The 15,314-nt window shown below is 46.8% G+C and overlaps 1 protein-coding gene, 2 non-coding genes and 1 pseudogene across 3 annotated transcripts; all 4 read left to right on the top strand.

The window, feature by feature from the left end:
• The first annotated feature begins 223 nt into the window (after positions 1-223).
• Positions 224-920, top strand: LOC102826807 (annotated as a pseudogene).
• A 5,270-nt stretch (positions 921-6,190) lies between these two features.
• Positions 6,191-12,684, top strand: LOC102842026 (ADP-ribosylation factor-like protein 5C-like). Its single transcript, XM_006832541.1, has 6 exons — positions 6,191-6,236; positions 6,816-6,876; positions 7,990-8,137; positions 8,711-8,794; positions 9,318-9,469; positions 12,636-12,684. The coding sequence occupies exons 1-6, from the start codon at positions 6,191-6,193 to the stop codon at positions 12,682-12,684; spliced, it is 540 nt and encodes a 179-aa protein (XP_006832604.1).
• A 1,546-nt stretch (positions 12,685-14,230) lies between these two features.
• On the top strand, positions 14,231-14,302 carry TRNAC-GCA. Its single transcript has one exon. It is a non-coding gene; the product is annotated as a tRNA-Cys (tRNA).
• A 703-nt stretch (positions 14,303-15,005) lies between these two features.
• TRNAC-GCA lies at positions 15,006-15,077 on the top strand. The gene has a single exon. It is a non-coding gene; the product is annotated as a tRNA-Cys (tRNA).
• The last annotated feature ends 237 nt before the right edge of the window (positions 15,078-15,314 follow it).

Here is a 15,314-nt window from a genome sequence, read left to right as displayed (position 1 = left end):
CCCACTAGACTGGAAGCTCCAGGAAGGCCTGGGTTTCCTGACTCCTAACTCATACTTGTCAAATGAATGAATGTCCCTATGATCCAGGCTCTGGGCCTTGAAGGGGAGGTAGCTTCTTGATTATTTATCAAATGTGCTTTCAACAAGCAAGGTGCCATTTTCAATTCTGCATTTGGGTCAGGTGGGAAGGGCAAGATGCACTAAGGAGGACCCTGACCCCAAGATGGCGGCTCCCAGCTAAGTGGCTGCTGCAGCTTCTGTGGAAAGCGATGGTGGGGGCAGTGGCTTTGGGATGTGGTTGGATGGATGGTTGGAGGCGCTGGGAGGGGACCAGGCTGTGTACGGTGCCTACGTCTTGGGTTTTCTGTAAGAGGAAAAGGAAGAAGAGAAGCTGGACACTCTGTAGGACATCCTCTTGGCTTTCTTGGAAGAAGACTCTCTATTATATATCTGCCAGGAGATTGTGGAACGATGGTCAGAAGATGAAGTATAGGCCCTTGCCACCCTAATTGAGAAGCAAGCCCAGATCGTGGTAAAGCCCAGGTTGGTATCAGAAGAGGAGAAGCAGAGAAAAGCTGCCCTCCTGGCCCAGTGCTGATGTCACAGATGAAGAGGATGAAGCAGATAAGAAGGATGATTCAGGGGTTACCACACTGAACATTAGTTCTGACAAATCTCTGTTCTGAAACACCAATGTGGAAGATGTCCTCAACGCCCCAAAACTGGAACGAGACTCGCTTCGGGATGAATCCCAAAGGAAGAAGGAACAAGACAAATTGCAGAGGGAAAGGAACAAACTAGCCAAGCAAGAGCGTAAGGAAAAGGAAAAGAAAAGGACACAGAAAGGGGAGCGAAAGCGATGCGTTGGCCCACTCTCTTCTTTCTCCCATGAACTTGATCAAAGGGAGAACTGGTTGTAATCACAAATACAGCTAATTATAAAATTCACATTTTCTAATAACAAAATGTGCCATATCTCTGTGGTGTGGGTAATCAGATTATTGGAACTGATGTTTTTACCAAAGATCTGGACTGGAGGCAACCTCTATATTTTTAATACTAAAGCCCTGTGCTCCATTTTGTCCATCACCTTGGACAAACAGCAGGAGGATTCAGAAAGCTTAACAGTTACAGTTTTCAACCTGAAGAGAAAAAAACATAGGCATTCCTTCCCCAAGATAAAATGTGACGTGCAGATGGTTTCCAAGGCAGTATTCAGCCCTAAATGTAATATTTTATAGCTGAAATAGAAAGTTAATGAAGATCTCTCTCGAAACCAGATTTTATGTTATATGGCTACAAAGGAGAAAAATGAAAAAAAAAAAAATTATTTGGGAGTGTTCTAGAATTGAGGATTTTAAAAAACATTTCAGCTTGTGGGTGGAAATGAAGTCTCTTTTGAAACTGGAATAGTTATTTTTCCTCATCTAGGCTGTGACTTTAAGAAGGATGTGTCCATTATCAATGCAAGAATATCATCATTGGTTAGAATTAAAAAAAATCATGAATCCTGTTAAATACTGACAGAGATCTTAATCTAATTTCACCTAAAAATTTTGAGTATGGCCTCTGATAAGTTCTCATTTAGAGAAACTGGAGAGATTTCCGTTTTAAGGCAGAAGCACTGGAAATGTCTGTTAACACGGATACTAATAGTGTACATAGTAAGTGATCAATAAATTTATCTAATGAATGAGTGAACGGAAAACTATTTTTGAGAGTCCAGTGTGAGATGGAGCTTTTGTCATAATGCACATTCAGCTGTAAATCAGGCCTTTCTCTATTTGACTTCCAGGCAGCAGACTGTCAAGACCCTTGAAGAACACAGTTTCAGTGGTGACCAAAAGTAGATATTTTCTATCAGGGATTGGCAAACTACTCCTTGCAGATCAAATTTGGCTTGGTCTGTTTTTATATGGTACAAACAAGTGATGTACATTTTTAAAGGGCTATTAGAAAAAAATATGTGACAGACCATATGTAGCCCCAAAAGCCTAAAATACTTACTGTCTGTCTTTTCACAGAAAAAGTTTGCCAGTCTGTTTTATATCATTGACTATGAGAGTAACAAAAAGTTTTACCATTGTGCAGAAACTAAAAAGCATGGTTAAAGTAAAGAAGATGTGTTTTCTTCACTCCTACAGGGTGGCATTGCAAAAACAAAACAAAAAACCAACCACCAAACCATATCTGCTATTTCAGTGACTAGCGATTCGGAAGTAGTTTGTCACTCTTTCTTCTTAGTCTGTCTTTGTCTGGAAGCTCATCTGAAACCTGTCCACCATGGGTGACCCTGCCGGTTGTTTAAAATACCGGTGGCATAGCCCTCAGAATCACAGCAACTCAAGCCACCACAGCATGACAGGCAGATGAGTGGTGGCCATTTGGTTTTATGTTGATACTGTCACTTTAAATTTTGATGTCAATCCTGATATAATCCTGACACAATCAAGATACAATCAAGATGTTCTCTCCTGATACTATTAATCCTGATACAATCAAGATGTTCTCTCCCAAGATGGCGGCTCCTGGAACAGCTGAGTGTCTTGATCCAGAATACAATAGATTTCTGGATTCCCTTCAAATTCCCCAGCTGTAAAACCTCTGATCCTATGAAGAAAAACGTGGCATCAGGATTGGAGGAAGACTCATTAACAACCTGCTATATGCAGATGATACAACCTTGCTTGCTGAAAGTGAAGAGGACTTGAAACATTTTACTGATGAAGATCAAAGAGCACAGCCTTCGGTATGGGTTGCATCTCAATGTCAGGAAAACAAAAATCCTCATCACTGGACCAATAAACGACATTCTTATCAATGGAGAAAAGATTGAAGTTGTCAAGGACTTCGTTCTTCTTGGATCAACTATGAACACTCATGGAAGCAGCAGTCAAGAGATCAGACGACATATTGCATTGGGCAAATCTGCTGCACAGGAACTTTTTAAAGTATTGAAGAGCAGAGATGTCAGCTTGAGGACTAAGGTGCACCTAACCCAAGCCATGGTATTTTCAATAACCTCATATGGATGCGAAAGCTGGACAGTGAATAAGGAAGATCGTAGAAGAATTGATGCCTTTGAGTTGTGGTGTTGGAGGAGAATACTAAAAGTGCCATGGGCTGCCAAAAGAACCAATAGATCTGTTTTGGAAGAAGCGCAGCCAGAGTGCTCCTTGAAGGCTGAGATGGCTAAGCTTCCTCTCTCATACTTTGGGCATATTGTCAGGAGGGAACCGCTGGAGAAGGATGTCATGCTGGGTAAGATGGAGGGTCAGAGAAAAAGAGGAAGACCCCCAACGAGATGGATCAGCCAGGTGGCATCATTGATGGCGTCAAGTGTGCCAGCAGTAGTGAGGTTGGCCCAGGATCGGACATTGTTTCGTTCTGCTGTGCACGGGGTCGCTATGAGTCGGTTCCGACTCGATGGCACCTGACAACAACAACAAACCACATCTTTCTTTAAAAATAAAGATAATTTAAATCACACACACACACACACAAAGACGCACTAAGAAGTTCCATTTCCCCCCAGGAAACAGATGGTTAAACTGCTTGAAGCATTGCAGCTTCCCCCAATACCCTCTGTACCCTGTCCCTACCCCAACCATGCCCAGCTCAGCTCCTTCTGTCCTAGGACTGAAATGGAATCTGCTCAGATGGACTCTGGAGGTCACTATGCCATCCTAACTCTAGGCATGAAGCTGAGTGGGATGAAAATTTTATATGTAGTGAGATACAAGTATTTTCCCTTTTTTCTTCGTATACTTCTAGCCTTTCTCACTCCCCTTAAACCTGTACTCATACAGTTCTTTTTAATATTCTCAAAACCATTTTACAGGCTGCAGATTAACTCATTTTGTTTGAGTCCAAAAGCAACAAATCCCAACTGTGTGCCAGGCACTGATCTAGGCATGGGGGTGAGGGAAATTACATAGACGAAAGAGACATGAACCCTGCCCTCTAAGACTCAGTTAACTGGGAGCAACAGACACTTCAGGCTACAGGCCCAGTATACAGAGACACCCCATTTGTCCTCTGCGGGGTCTTAGAATCATGGGCCCCTTCTGTAGATCAATCTTCTTGCTCCATTCCTGTCTTCAGATGACAACCCTCAGGAATTGGGGAGTGGTGCCTGATAAGTCAGTGAATTGGGGAAGCAGCACTGATTTCTCCTCAGTCATTGCCTGGCACCTGTGAAAGGAGGGACACTGTGTTCTCTCCCCGGGAAACTCACTGAGTCAACCCTCAAGGCCAACACTAAGGAAACAACTCAGAGAGGCTCAGGTGTAAAAGATGGAACGCTCAGGACTGTGTTTCAGTCTAGTCAAATAGGTGGAAAAGGGATCTCAGGAATCTTTCTGGCAGAGAAGATGGTAATGCAAAAGCAAAGGCACCATCAGAAAGAGCTGGGCATGTGTGGACCAGAACCAGTCAGCCATCCCATTGGAGGAGGGCATTGGGTGATAAGCCTTCAAAAGCAGGTGGGGGCTGTCCATGGAAGCTATTGAATGTCAGGTTAGGAGACTCATCTGAATCCAGTGGGCAATGGGGAACCATGAAGGTTTATGAGCTGGGGAATAATAGACTCTGAGCTGTGCTTTAGAAAGGTTAATGTGGCCATGAGGAGAATGTCTTGGATAAGGGGGAGGGAAAGACAGGGAGACCAGTTCCATGGTAGTTATCTGAAAACAATAATAGGACTATAAGAAACCAGCGGCAGTGAGGTAAAAGGATCTAGTTCTCCTATGTGGTGACCTCAATCTGAGGTGGTCTTCTCTACTTCTCTTTTTGTTTTCTGGAGTTTCCCAACTTAAGCAAAGAAGGAATTTCACAACCAACAACATGTCTTCCTCTTCCAGCCTGGCCTCCCAACTCTCTCTCCACCCAGGTTGTCCTCTGCTGGATCTTAGCATCATGGGCCCTTCTGTAGGGCTCTGGTGGCAGACAGATCATTCTTGCTCTGTTCCTATCTTTAGATGACAACCCTCAGGGATTGGGAGCGGTACCGGGTCAGTCAGTGAATCAGGGGAGCAGCGCTGATTTCTCCTCAATTGTTGCCTGGCATCATGGGACGGTGAAAGGAGGGGCCCTTTGTCCTTTTCCCTGGAAACTTACTCTGAGTCAGCTGTCAAGATCAACGATATTAAGGAAACAACTCGGAGAGGTTCAGATGTAAAAGATAGGACACTAGGGACTGTGCATCAGTCTAGGTAGGGCCCCTGACAAGGTATTTGGAGGAGGGAGAAGTGGGATCTTGTTGTGGGGTGTCTTAGTTATCTAGTGTTGCTATGACAGAAATACCATTAATGGTTTGTTCTCCCACAGTTTAGAGAAGTTACACGTTTGAACTCAGGGCACCAGCTCTAGGAAAAGGCTTTCTCTGTGTGTCTGCTCTGAGGGAAGGTCCTTGTCCCCTCTCGACATCTGTGGGTCCACTGTCCTCTGGAGATTAGCATCAGTCATTCCTTGAGTCTAGGAGGTCCTCAGTGCAGAGATCCTGGGTCCAAAGGCCACAATCTGTTCCTGGCTTTTCTTTCTTGGTGGTCGTGTCCCTCTTCTCTGCTGGTTTCTCTCTCCTTTCCTTGTAAGATGAAAGGAGATGCAGGCCACGCCCCCAGGGAAACTCCCCTTTCATGGGGTTAGGACCGTGACCTGCTTAGGGAGGGGTGGTGCCTCCCACCCTAATTCCCTTTACTGATGGCCTGGTCACATCAGATCACATCATGGGGGATGATTAGGTAACTGCCAAATCACATCATTCCATAACTGCCAAACCACTACAAATCATGGCCCAGGCAAGCTGACGTATTTTCTGGGAACACCATTCCGATCCAAGATATCCCGCAACTGCGCTGTCGGTTAACTTTTTTGAGGGGGAGCATTGCAGCCAATGAGCTCTTTAGCGTTTTCTCAGAATCTGTAGGAGAGCCCGAAGCTGGGACCCCATTTGCTTTGCATCTCCAGGGCCCCAGGCAGGTGACTCCAAAACACCAGGATGTCAATAGCGCAGCGAGGGACCAGCGTCCCAGGGGATTCCCAGGCCCTGCTGTGATTAGTGGGGTTTCCGTGACCTCATAGGCTAGGCTTTACCCAATCTTCACGTGAGGGGGCGGGGTCCGGAACTTTGGGACTTGACCCGTGTCCCCCGAGGCCACCAAGTTCTGCCCTGCCGGGTTCCGGATGCGCCATGGGACTGCTGGTCGGCAAGTTGATGGACATCTTCTGGAGTCAGGGTAAGGAGTGCACAGGGCATCCCCCTGACAGCTCAGATCCCATTCCTTTCCTAGGCTCACCCGATCTGGGGTCGTCGGGGCGGAAGCACTGGGGTTGCTAGGGTCCTGCGTGGGCGTTCCTCGGCCGCTCCACTGTCTCCTCTGGCCCCTTCCCCGCCCACTGTTCCTGCGACCCGCACTTCAGCACGACCAGGGCGCACGGGCCGGACGAGCCTCTTTCTTCCCGGCTGAATGCCGCCACCCTCGGGATAGGAAGCTGCTGCCGGTGTCCTGAGGTTGTGACTTCGCGCCCGGCTTTTCCCTGAAAGATTGCGGACCTTTCAAACAATCACTTTTGTGGAATTATGGAGAGGCGACTGGAGGGGACGCTTTCGACTCTCATTTCCAGTGCCCAGGATGGGCACAGGTGTCTAAGACCCCGTAGGGAGGACATATGCTCTGTGTTTTGGTGGTGGGGGAGCAGAAGTCCCCCAGCCCGCTCGGAACATTTGTGTCTTTTATGGGAGGCCTGGTGGGGGCACCCAGTCCCTTGATCATCGAATTTGACCCTGCCCATACCCTTCCTCCGGCTGCCTTCAGAACGCAAGGTTATCATCGTGGGACTGGACAACGCCGGAAAGACAACCATTCTTTACCAGTTGTGAGTGACTCCGGGGCCCTGGGGAGGGGGGCTGAGCCTTCCCCCCAGACTGACAGGCATCTGGACCAATCACAGGAGCTCTTTTCTGGGTTCCTCGGTTCCTCCTGTAGCTGGGAGGCTTGATGGGGGCAACGTTGGCGTGACCTTTCTGGTTAGTGGTCCCTGCGTTCAGTGGCCTCTAGACGTAGAGGCCTGACAGGTACTCGAACTTGCCTCTTCTGTCTGCCTCTCTGCTGCTCCCGCCCATTAGTGGCAGGTGTTTACTTTCCAATCCCTGCCTGGCTGCCCTTTTAAATTGTCAGCCTCTTGACTTTCAAACCCAGCGGCCCACTAGGAGCTCAGAGAGGGCCAGACTTGAGTCTGGGTGGGTCTGTAGCTCCGAAGTGTCTCACCTGTGGTTGTTGGTACTGAGTTGGAACGACTCTCGGTTCACTCTGTGGAAGACATACGAAATATTTTATTTACAAAAATGAAATTTCCCCCGGGGGGAATGTAAATGGTTAAAAAGAAAAAGAGAACAAAACAAAATTCAAACAATATAAAAATATATAATGAAAAGTAAGTTTCTCTCTTACCCCTAACTTCCAATTTAGCTTTCAAGACTTACCCACTGTTAGAACTTCTTGGTAACTTCCAGAGAGGTTCCTTACATATAAAAACATATGTATGTATTTTTTATGTTACTTCAAACTAAGCACCCTTCTGATGACCCTCGTCTGTGTCTGACTCATTTTTCTAATCTCTTGCTACTACTCAATGTGGTCCACAGACTGGCAGCATCATATTAACGGAAGTTTGTTAAAAATGCTGAGTCCTGGGCCCTAGGCCACACTGAGTCAGATTCTGCATTTTAACAAGACTCCCAGGTGACTCACTGCTATCAAAGTTTGAGAAGATGGTTCTGAGTTTCCCCTCGCTGTGGTCCACACCTGGGCTAGGCTTTATCTCATTCCTGTCTGCTTTCCCATTGCTCAGCACACGTCATGACCCTGAGCAGGGCCTTGGTCACCCTTTGCTGAGTTCGTCTGAGTTAGATTCAGCCTGCCCAGGGAGTAGAGGTTCAGGTTAGGGGTAGCTGGGCTGACCTCTGGGTACCCACTTCTACCTCCCCAGCCTGACCAATGAGGTGATCCATACATGTCCCACCATTGGTAGCAACATGGAAGAGATTGTTCTGAAAAAGACACACTTCCTCATGTGGGACATAGGGGGACAGGAGGCCCTGCGCTCCACCTGGAACACATACTACTCGGACACAGAGGTGAGGAGGGCACTGGGGTTGGAGGGACCGCCAAGGCAGCTGTGTGGTCTTAGGCTGGTCGCCCTTTCTGAGCTTGATCTCTCATTCTGTGAATTGTGGGTGGCATCATATTGACCTGTTAAATTTTTTGAATACTTTCTGGCAGCTTTGGCTGCTTGCTGGCAGATGCATGGGATGGGGATGGTTCCCTTGTCTTAGGAACTCCTTTCTTACTCGGGCATTAGTAAGGTTCAGTGGTTTAATTCCTGGAATAAGACAGACCTGAATTCAAATTCCAGCACTGCTTCACACCCGCTGTGTGCCTGAAGGCAAACAACTCAATCTGGCGGAGCCTCAGTCTCTACATCTATAAAAGGGGATAATAATGGTACCAATTCCACAGGGTTGTGGTGAGGTCTAAATGGTATCACAACTACCCAGTGTACTCCCTGTGTCGGGATGGAAAGGGGAATTAAAATGAGATCTTGAGACTAGACGGTATCTGCGGGGTTGGCATCAGGGTGGCGCAGAGGCCAGTTGGGGAGCACAGTGGGCAGGAAACCAGCTCACCACTCTGCTCTCTCTGCTATCCAGTTCATCATCCTTGTGATTGACAGTACAGACCGGGATCGGCTGCTGACCACTCGGGAGGAGCTGTATACAATGCTGGCCCATGAAGTAAGAACCTCAGCTTAAAGAGGAGCCAGTAATACCAACCATATTCCCTTGGGGTCCCTACTCAGTCTCGCTGAGCCACATTCTTAATACCCTAGCATATGAGAACCCTGTTTCAGCAACTTGAGCCAGGCTGGTTTACCCCAGTGAAGGGCTCCAATGTTCTCACTACAACTGACTATGGAAGCCAGAGTTGTTGGTTCAAGACCCAGCCCCACCTCTCCCTGGGCAAGTAATTTCACCAGGTTTATCCTCAGTTTCCTCAACTACAAAAAGGAGAGGCTTTTCCAGTAATGACTTCATGGCGCTGTCATAAGGACTATGTGAACTGGTTGGGAGGAATTCCAGGAGTTTTCAGTGTCACTCGGTGTGGTTTTTACTGTTGCAGCAGAGCCTCCATCCCGTCCCACTGGACATGGCTCTCTCTCTGCTGGGACAGCTGGGAAGCCTGGGAGGATATGGGAAGGCCACAAGAGAAAAGGCCAGTTCTGACAGGCTGACTGGGGCTGACCTCCTCTGTCCACAGGCTCTGCGAGATGCCTCAGTGCTCATCTTTGCCAACAAGCAGGACGTGAAGAACTGTATGACCACCACGGAGATCTCCCAACTCCTCACCCTCAGTGCCATTAAAGACCACCCGTGGCACATACAGGGCTGCTGTGCCCTCACCGGGGAAGGGTTAGTGGCTGCCCCATCTGGACCTCCAGGACCTGGCCCAACCAATGGGCAGTTAACCACCAGAACACTTCTCTTGTATCTCTTCTATCAGATTTTGACTCAGAGTTGCCTGTGAGCTAAGCCAGTTGAGTTGCTGTGGGTATGTGGTGAGCCAGAGTCCCCACTCTCCAGGGATTTAGTCTAGTGTGGAGAGAGGCAGCACTCCTCTTAACTCCTGTAACTAAGTCTCGTGCTGATAAGTGCGGTGAAGAAAGTGAGATGGGCTAATGGTGGCAGACAGCTGCAGGGGTGTGGTGGGGTGGCACCTGATATAGCTCTGGTGGCCGCCTATGTCCTCACCTATGAGGTGACTTTTTTTTTTTTTTAATTAGAAAGTTTTTTGTTGTGAATTGAGTGAAAGTTTACAGGGCAGATCATAAGTTTTACATTCAACAAATCATATACTTTGTTTCATTATAATGATTATAATCTCCTCCATGTACCATCAGTTAACAGTAGTTCTATTCATTTTAGCTCTTTATTTTTTTGAATATTCAGGCATATATAATAATTTACACCATCAAAGGGCACATTATGCAAGTCTGCATACTGGCCTCCAGCTCTCAGTTCCTCTCTTTCCATGAATCTAGAGTCCTCAGCTACTCCCTCTCTCCATGACCCCATCTCTGCCTCTGGAGTCGCTGCTTCTCTGGATAGGGTCCTGCATTCCTCTTGTGGTCTTCTTCCTTGGTGGTCCTAGGGTCTTCTGTTTCTGGCCTGTAAGATTAACTACTCCTCCGTTTTTACAATTGTAACAGTCACAATTTGTCATGAAAACAATTACTCACTATTGAATCATAAGAATCTTACTCCCATCTCTTTTCACCTAGACAAGACGAAAACTATTCAGTGGGGACTCTATCTTTCCTCGCACACTTTTAAACTATACTCCTTCTTGAAATCTTGTAAGCCAGTCACTTTGTGCCTTTACCACCCCTTCATTATAAGTAGCCAATGTCTAAGTTGCCAGTCTCTGTCTCTATCTACCCTGTATACAGAGGGGATAAGATTGATACCTTCTCCTTCCTCTCTGTTGGTATTTTGAGTTACTTACTACCTCTACGAGTATAGGTCAAGTTTATCAAATTGTAGCAATTTACCCTAGTTTCCTTTATCAAATTTTTTTTTTTTTTTTATCTTTCTCTAGTAGAGTTCTGATTATCAAGCCATTGAGGCTAGGTCAAATGGGTACTGTCTGCAAGTATGGGTGTTCTTGTGCATCTCCCCTCACTTCATATCGGCTGGATGCTTCACTCTCAGCTCTAGCCCTCTGTGGCTTTGTCTGTGTGTCACCAGGTCTCACCACACGTAGGACCAAATAGCCCTTCCTCTTCTCTCTCTCATCTCCAGGTCAATGGGAGTCTATGGAACATGGTTGAACTCAGCCCATTTCTGCATTGCTGCCTTTCCTCCTTTTCCACTCACCAGTAGACCAATGTGGTCGCCAGCAAGCTTACATTACATGCCTGCTCCTGTGTACCCTGTACCCCCATGTTTTATGCACTGTGTCTGAAAGGGCTGGGGTGACTCAGACATGACCAAGACTTTGTCCTGGCTCTGACGTCACTCACAGTCTAGTGGGGCAGCTTGCTTATAGAGCAGTACCATCTGTAATGGAGTGGGTGGTGAGGGAGGCATTGGAGACTTGCCTAGAGACATTGCTAAGGGGCCTTGTTGTTGTTGTTGTTAAGTGCCATTGAGTTGGTTCCGACTCATAGCAACCCTGTATAGGGTTTCTGAGGAGCAGCTGGTGGGTTTGAACTTCTGACCTTGTGGTTTGCAGTCCAGTGCTGATCCTACAGCACCACACCAGGAGTCTGCTAAGGGGCCTAGGAAGGTGGTTGTCCAGCCCCTTCCTCAAAGAAGCTCTCCCGGACTCCGAGGTGTCCAAAGGTCTCTGTAACTCTCTTAACTTCACCACAGTATGTAGTTAAAGATTCATTTGCTGGGCCATTTGTTTAATATCCATTTCTTCTGCTGGACTGTAAACCCTAGAGGACATGTCTATTAAAAAAAAAAATTACTGTAAATCGAGTGAGGATTTGCAGAACAGATCATCAATTTTACAATCAACAAATCATACTTCGTTTCATTCCAGTGGTTGCAATCCCCTTCATGTGATTCTTACTTTCCACTTTTTCCTTTGATTCTTACTTCCATTCCACCCTCCTTCCCAACCCTTCTGAACTTTGTCCGTAGGTAAATGCTGCCCTTTTGATCTTGAATAGTTGACTATACCATGGTGAGCAGACCTTACTAGCGTTGCTATCGTCCTCTCTATAAACGTATCTACTGCTTGCCTGAAAATTGAGCCATGAGGGTGAGTTCAGTTCCAGACCTGAAGGGTGACTGAGAGTCATAGACTCGGGTTTCCTCCAGTTTCTTTTTGATCAGTAAACCCTGTCTTTTTCACAATTTGAGTTTTGTTCCACATTTTCTCCCATTCTACCTAGGACCTTCTAATGTGATCCCTTTCAGAGCAGTTGGTAGTAGTAACTGGACACCATCTAGTTCTTCTGTTCTCAGGGTCATGAAGCCTGATGTTTACTTGGTCCATTAGTTCACTGGACGGTTTCCAAGCATCTTCAGTTTTCATCACTCTTTTCTTCGCACAGGGAGAGACCAATAGTTGCATCTTAGATGGCCGCTCATGACCTTTTCAGATCCCAGTGGTTACTTACAAAGTAGGATGTAGAAAGATGAAGGCATCAAAAGACACAGGGAGGAGTGCAAGAATTAAAGTGAATAGAAGCAAATTCTCTTACATGGAGGGGACTGCAATCACTGTAATAAAATGATTTGTTGAATGTGGGACTCATGATCTGCTCTACAAACCTTAACTCAATTCACAATAAAGTTTTTTTTTTTTTTTTTTTTTAAAGTACACTATAGAACATTGTCTTTGGGACTATGTTAGGAGGCATGTTCAGTTTTTTCACCAGTAACCCCAAAACCCTAGCACAGTGCCTAATGTATACAGCAGGTTCTCAGGCAGTTCATGTTTGTTGATTGAATGATTGAATGTAACGTTGGCTCCTCCTCAGTCTGCTTCAGGCAGGGACTGGAGTTAAAGACCATCATCTACATGGGGTAAGCTGATCCTTGTCCTATTTCTCCCTCCCTGCAGGCTGTCTGCTGGATTACAGTGGCTACAGTCTCGGACCACTGCCAACTGATGCCCCAGCCTAAGGCCAACCAGAGACTAAGGGGGTTTTGCATGAACAATGTGGGTGGAAAACCCAAGTGACTATTATTATCTATGATCCTCTGGCAGAGTGGGGACAATTATGGCCAGTGGGATTGTCACTGTCCTCCATCCCCATGCACGAGGAGCTGACTGTACACCCTGAACTCCTGCAGACAGGACAGCAGTGGACAAAGCCGAAGTCATGCTTGGAATCCCCAGGGAAGCTGTTGTGGGTGAGAAAGTGGAGGCCCCTCCACTCTTCCCTCAACCTCTCTGTAGGGAAAATGTACAGAATATGTTGGGTGGGCAAAGCAAGAGACTCCTGGAATTGCTCTTTATTTCCTAGAATTTTGCTGCCCAGCTTTGTGGCCCCCTTAGTCATCTTTGTCCCATACCCTTTGAGTACAGAGGGTCCTGAAAGGTGAAGGAGTTGGGCTCAGGAGAAGAAGGGGCTAGCCAAAAGCTGGGAGGGGAGAGAGAGAAGGAAGGGAGGTCTGATGGGGCCTTCAAACGGCAGTGAGTTGCACTCCCCCCTCTTTTTCTCATTGGCGCTGAGAGGCTGGCTCTGGACACAGCTTTTCAGCTATAGACCACCACCTCTATGTATCCCCTTCACCCTCGGTGTCCTCCACTGTGAATCCCACTCTTTCCAAACGTCCCAGATTCCTACAAGGCCTACCTATTTGTCAATTCTTTGTAGTGATTAAAAAAAAAACAACAAAAAAACCACAACAAAACATTGTATTAGGATTTTTATAAAAGTGTAATAAATGCCACTGGAAACCATTCACGTTTTATCTCTGCCTGCTCACTCTTCCTATTTCTCACACTGGTTTTCGGTTTCTGTGCAAGGTGCTTTGGGAGGAAATAGAAAAACAAAAATAAAACAACAAAAACAGAACCTTGGAAATGGGAAAGACCTGCCTCAGGGGTACATCTGGCTAAGGACTGCCAGGTTGGAGGGGGTTGGTACCTGGGGGGCCAGGACTTAGGGGAGGAAGTGGTTTGATATTAACTCATGGAGGAGAGGGATAGGGGCCCTGGGGGTTCTATGTAGGTAGAGCTGGAGTTCCAAGCTGCCTCTCCGTATTCTCCCCTTCCCAAGCAAGGAGTGGACATTTAGGGGAGAATCTGAGCATGGATATAGAGGGTCCAGGATTCCTTAACAGTGTGGTTTTCCTGAGGTGTAAATATGGAGGAAGAACTCAGAAATTCTAGCCCTCCTCACCTGGGTTCTGGGTTCTTTGTACTAAGTTATCCTGACCCATTAACAGGGAAAAGTTAACAATAAACCAATAAAAACCAAACGAAATCAACCACCCTTAGGTAGGAGTCCTGGTGTGGCACTGTAGGATAAACATTCGACCGCAAGGTCGGCGGTTCAAACTCACCAGCTGAACTTCCTCGGAAACCCTAGACACGGTCACTATGGGTCAGAACCAACTTGATGGCACTTAACAATAACAACACTCAGTAGACACGCCTACTTCCTAATTCCATAGGAATTTGATATAACAAAGATAAAGCAAACGAGTGGGGGTATAGCTCAGTGGTAGAGCATTTGACTGCAGATCAAGAGGTCCCCGGTTCAAATCCGGGTGCCCCCTCTGTGTTCTTAGACTATATGTTTTCTTAGTTCTCTTGTCCACTCCTTAAGTGGTCCCACGCAAAACAGAGTGGAACCCTTGCCAACCACTTTTGCAGGCGGGCTAAGTATGGGTCCCTGACCCTTCCACTCCACTCGTCAGCTTGTGTGTGGAGAGCGTTGAGAGCGTTGGTGGCGAGGAGTTCTGGATAGACTATTCGTGAAAGGGACAGACAGCACAAGGGTACGGGACAGACAACACAGGGGTAGGGAGGAGGCCGGCTCACCCCTGTCCAAGGACCCCTACGGCTCTACCTCAGGGAGGACGGTGGCAGAGTTTCCAAGTATTGGATTTCAGCTAGGGAAAGAAGGCCGGGAGAAGCCCGCAGGAGCATATGGGAGGGACAGAGAGGCGCCGAGAAGCAGCAAAGGGGCTACAGCAAGTTAGGTGTGGGAGACTCCCGCCCAGAGGAACGACCCCGAAGTGAGGGATCTAGAAGGATCTCGAAGGACTAATCGTCCCACATCCCCAAAAGGCAGTTTTGTAATACCATTGGTAGAAAATTTTGACTTATTGCTTCCGGAAACAATCTCCACCCATATTATGAAGAGTCCTGTCAGTTTTGTAAAACTCTGCCCCCATGTCTCACGTCTTTAAACAAACTTCCCACGGCGCCTGCGCAGAAGTCCACTTAAGAGGCTCTCTGCAGCCTGTTGCCAACAGAGGGGGTATAGCTCAGTGGTAGAGCATTTGACTGCAGATCAAGAGGTCCCCGGTTCAAATCCGGGTGCCCCCTGGGTTGTGCTTTTCTTTTTTTTTTTCTTTTCTCTCTTTTTTAAAGAAGCCTAAAATTCCTTATCTAGAGCATCAAGTTACTTTATTTAAAGCGTTTTTACTGATTTACTTCCTCATGTGGACATTTATTCTCTTTTAGGAAGGTGTGGAGCAGCGAGGGAATGCAAAACACTGGGTAATTTAACCAGCGTAAAATAACTAAGAACAAAACTATTCAATTAGATAAAAGAACTAATAT

The sequence above is a fragment of the Chrysochloris asiatica genome, unplaced genomic scaffold (assembly GCF_000296735.1).
Source record: "Chrysochloris asiatica unplaced genomic scaffold, ChrAsi1.0 scaffold00007, whole genome shotgun sequence".
Lineage (NCBI taxonomy): Eukaryota > Metazoa > Chordata > Mammalia > Afrosoricida > Chrysochloridae > Chrysochloris > Chrysochloris asiatica.
Note: the sequence above shows the minus strand (reverse complement) of the source record. Positions and strands in the feature narration are given on the sequence as shown.

Excerpts from the sequence above, each read along its gene's own strand:
- LOC102842026 (XM_006832541.1), top strand. The coding sequence starts at position 6,191 with ATGGGACTGCTGGTCGGCAAGTTGATGGACATCTTCTGGAGTCAGG. Across the intron at positions 8,138-8,710 it reads CATACTACTCGGACACAGAG|TTCATCATCCTTGTGATTGA; the intron begins GTGAGGAGGGCA and ends TCTGCTATCCAG. Across the intron at positions 9,470-12,635 it reads TGTGCCCTCACCGGGGAAGG|GCTGTCTGCTGGATTACAGT; the intron begins GTTAGTGGCTGC and ends CCCTCCCTGCAG.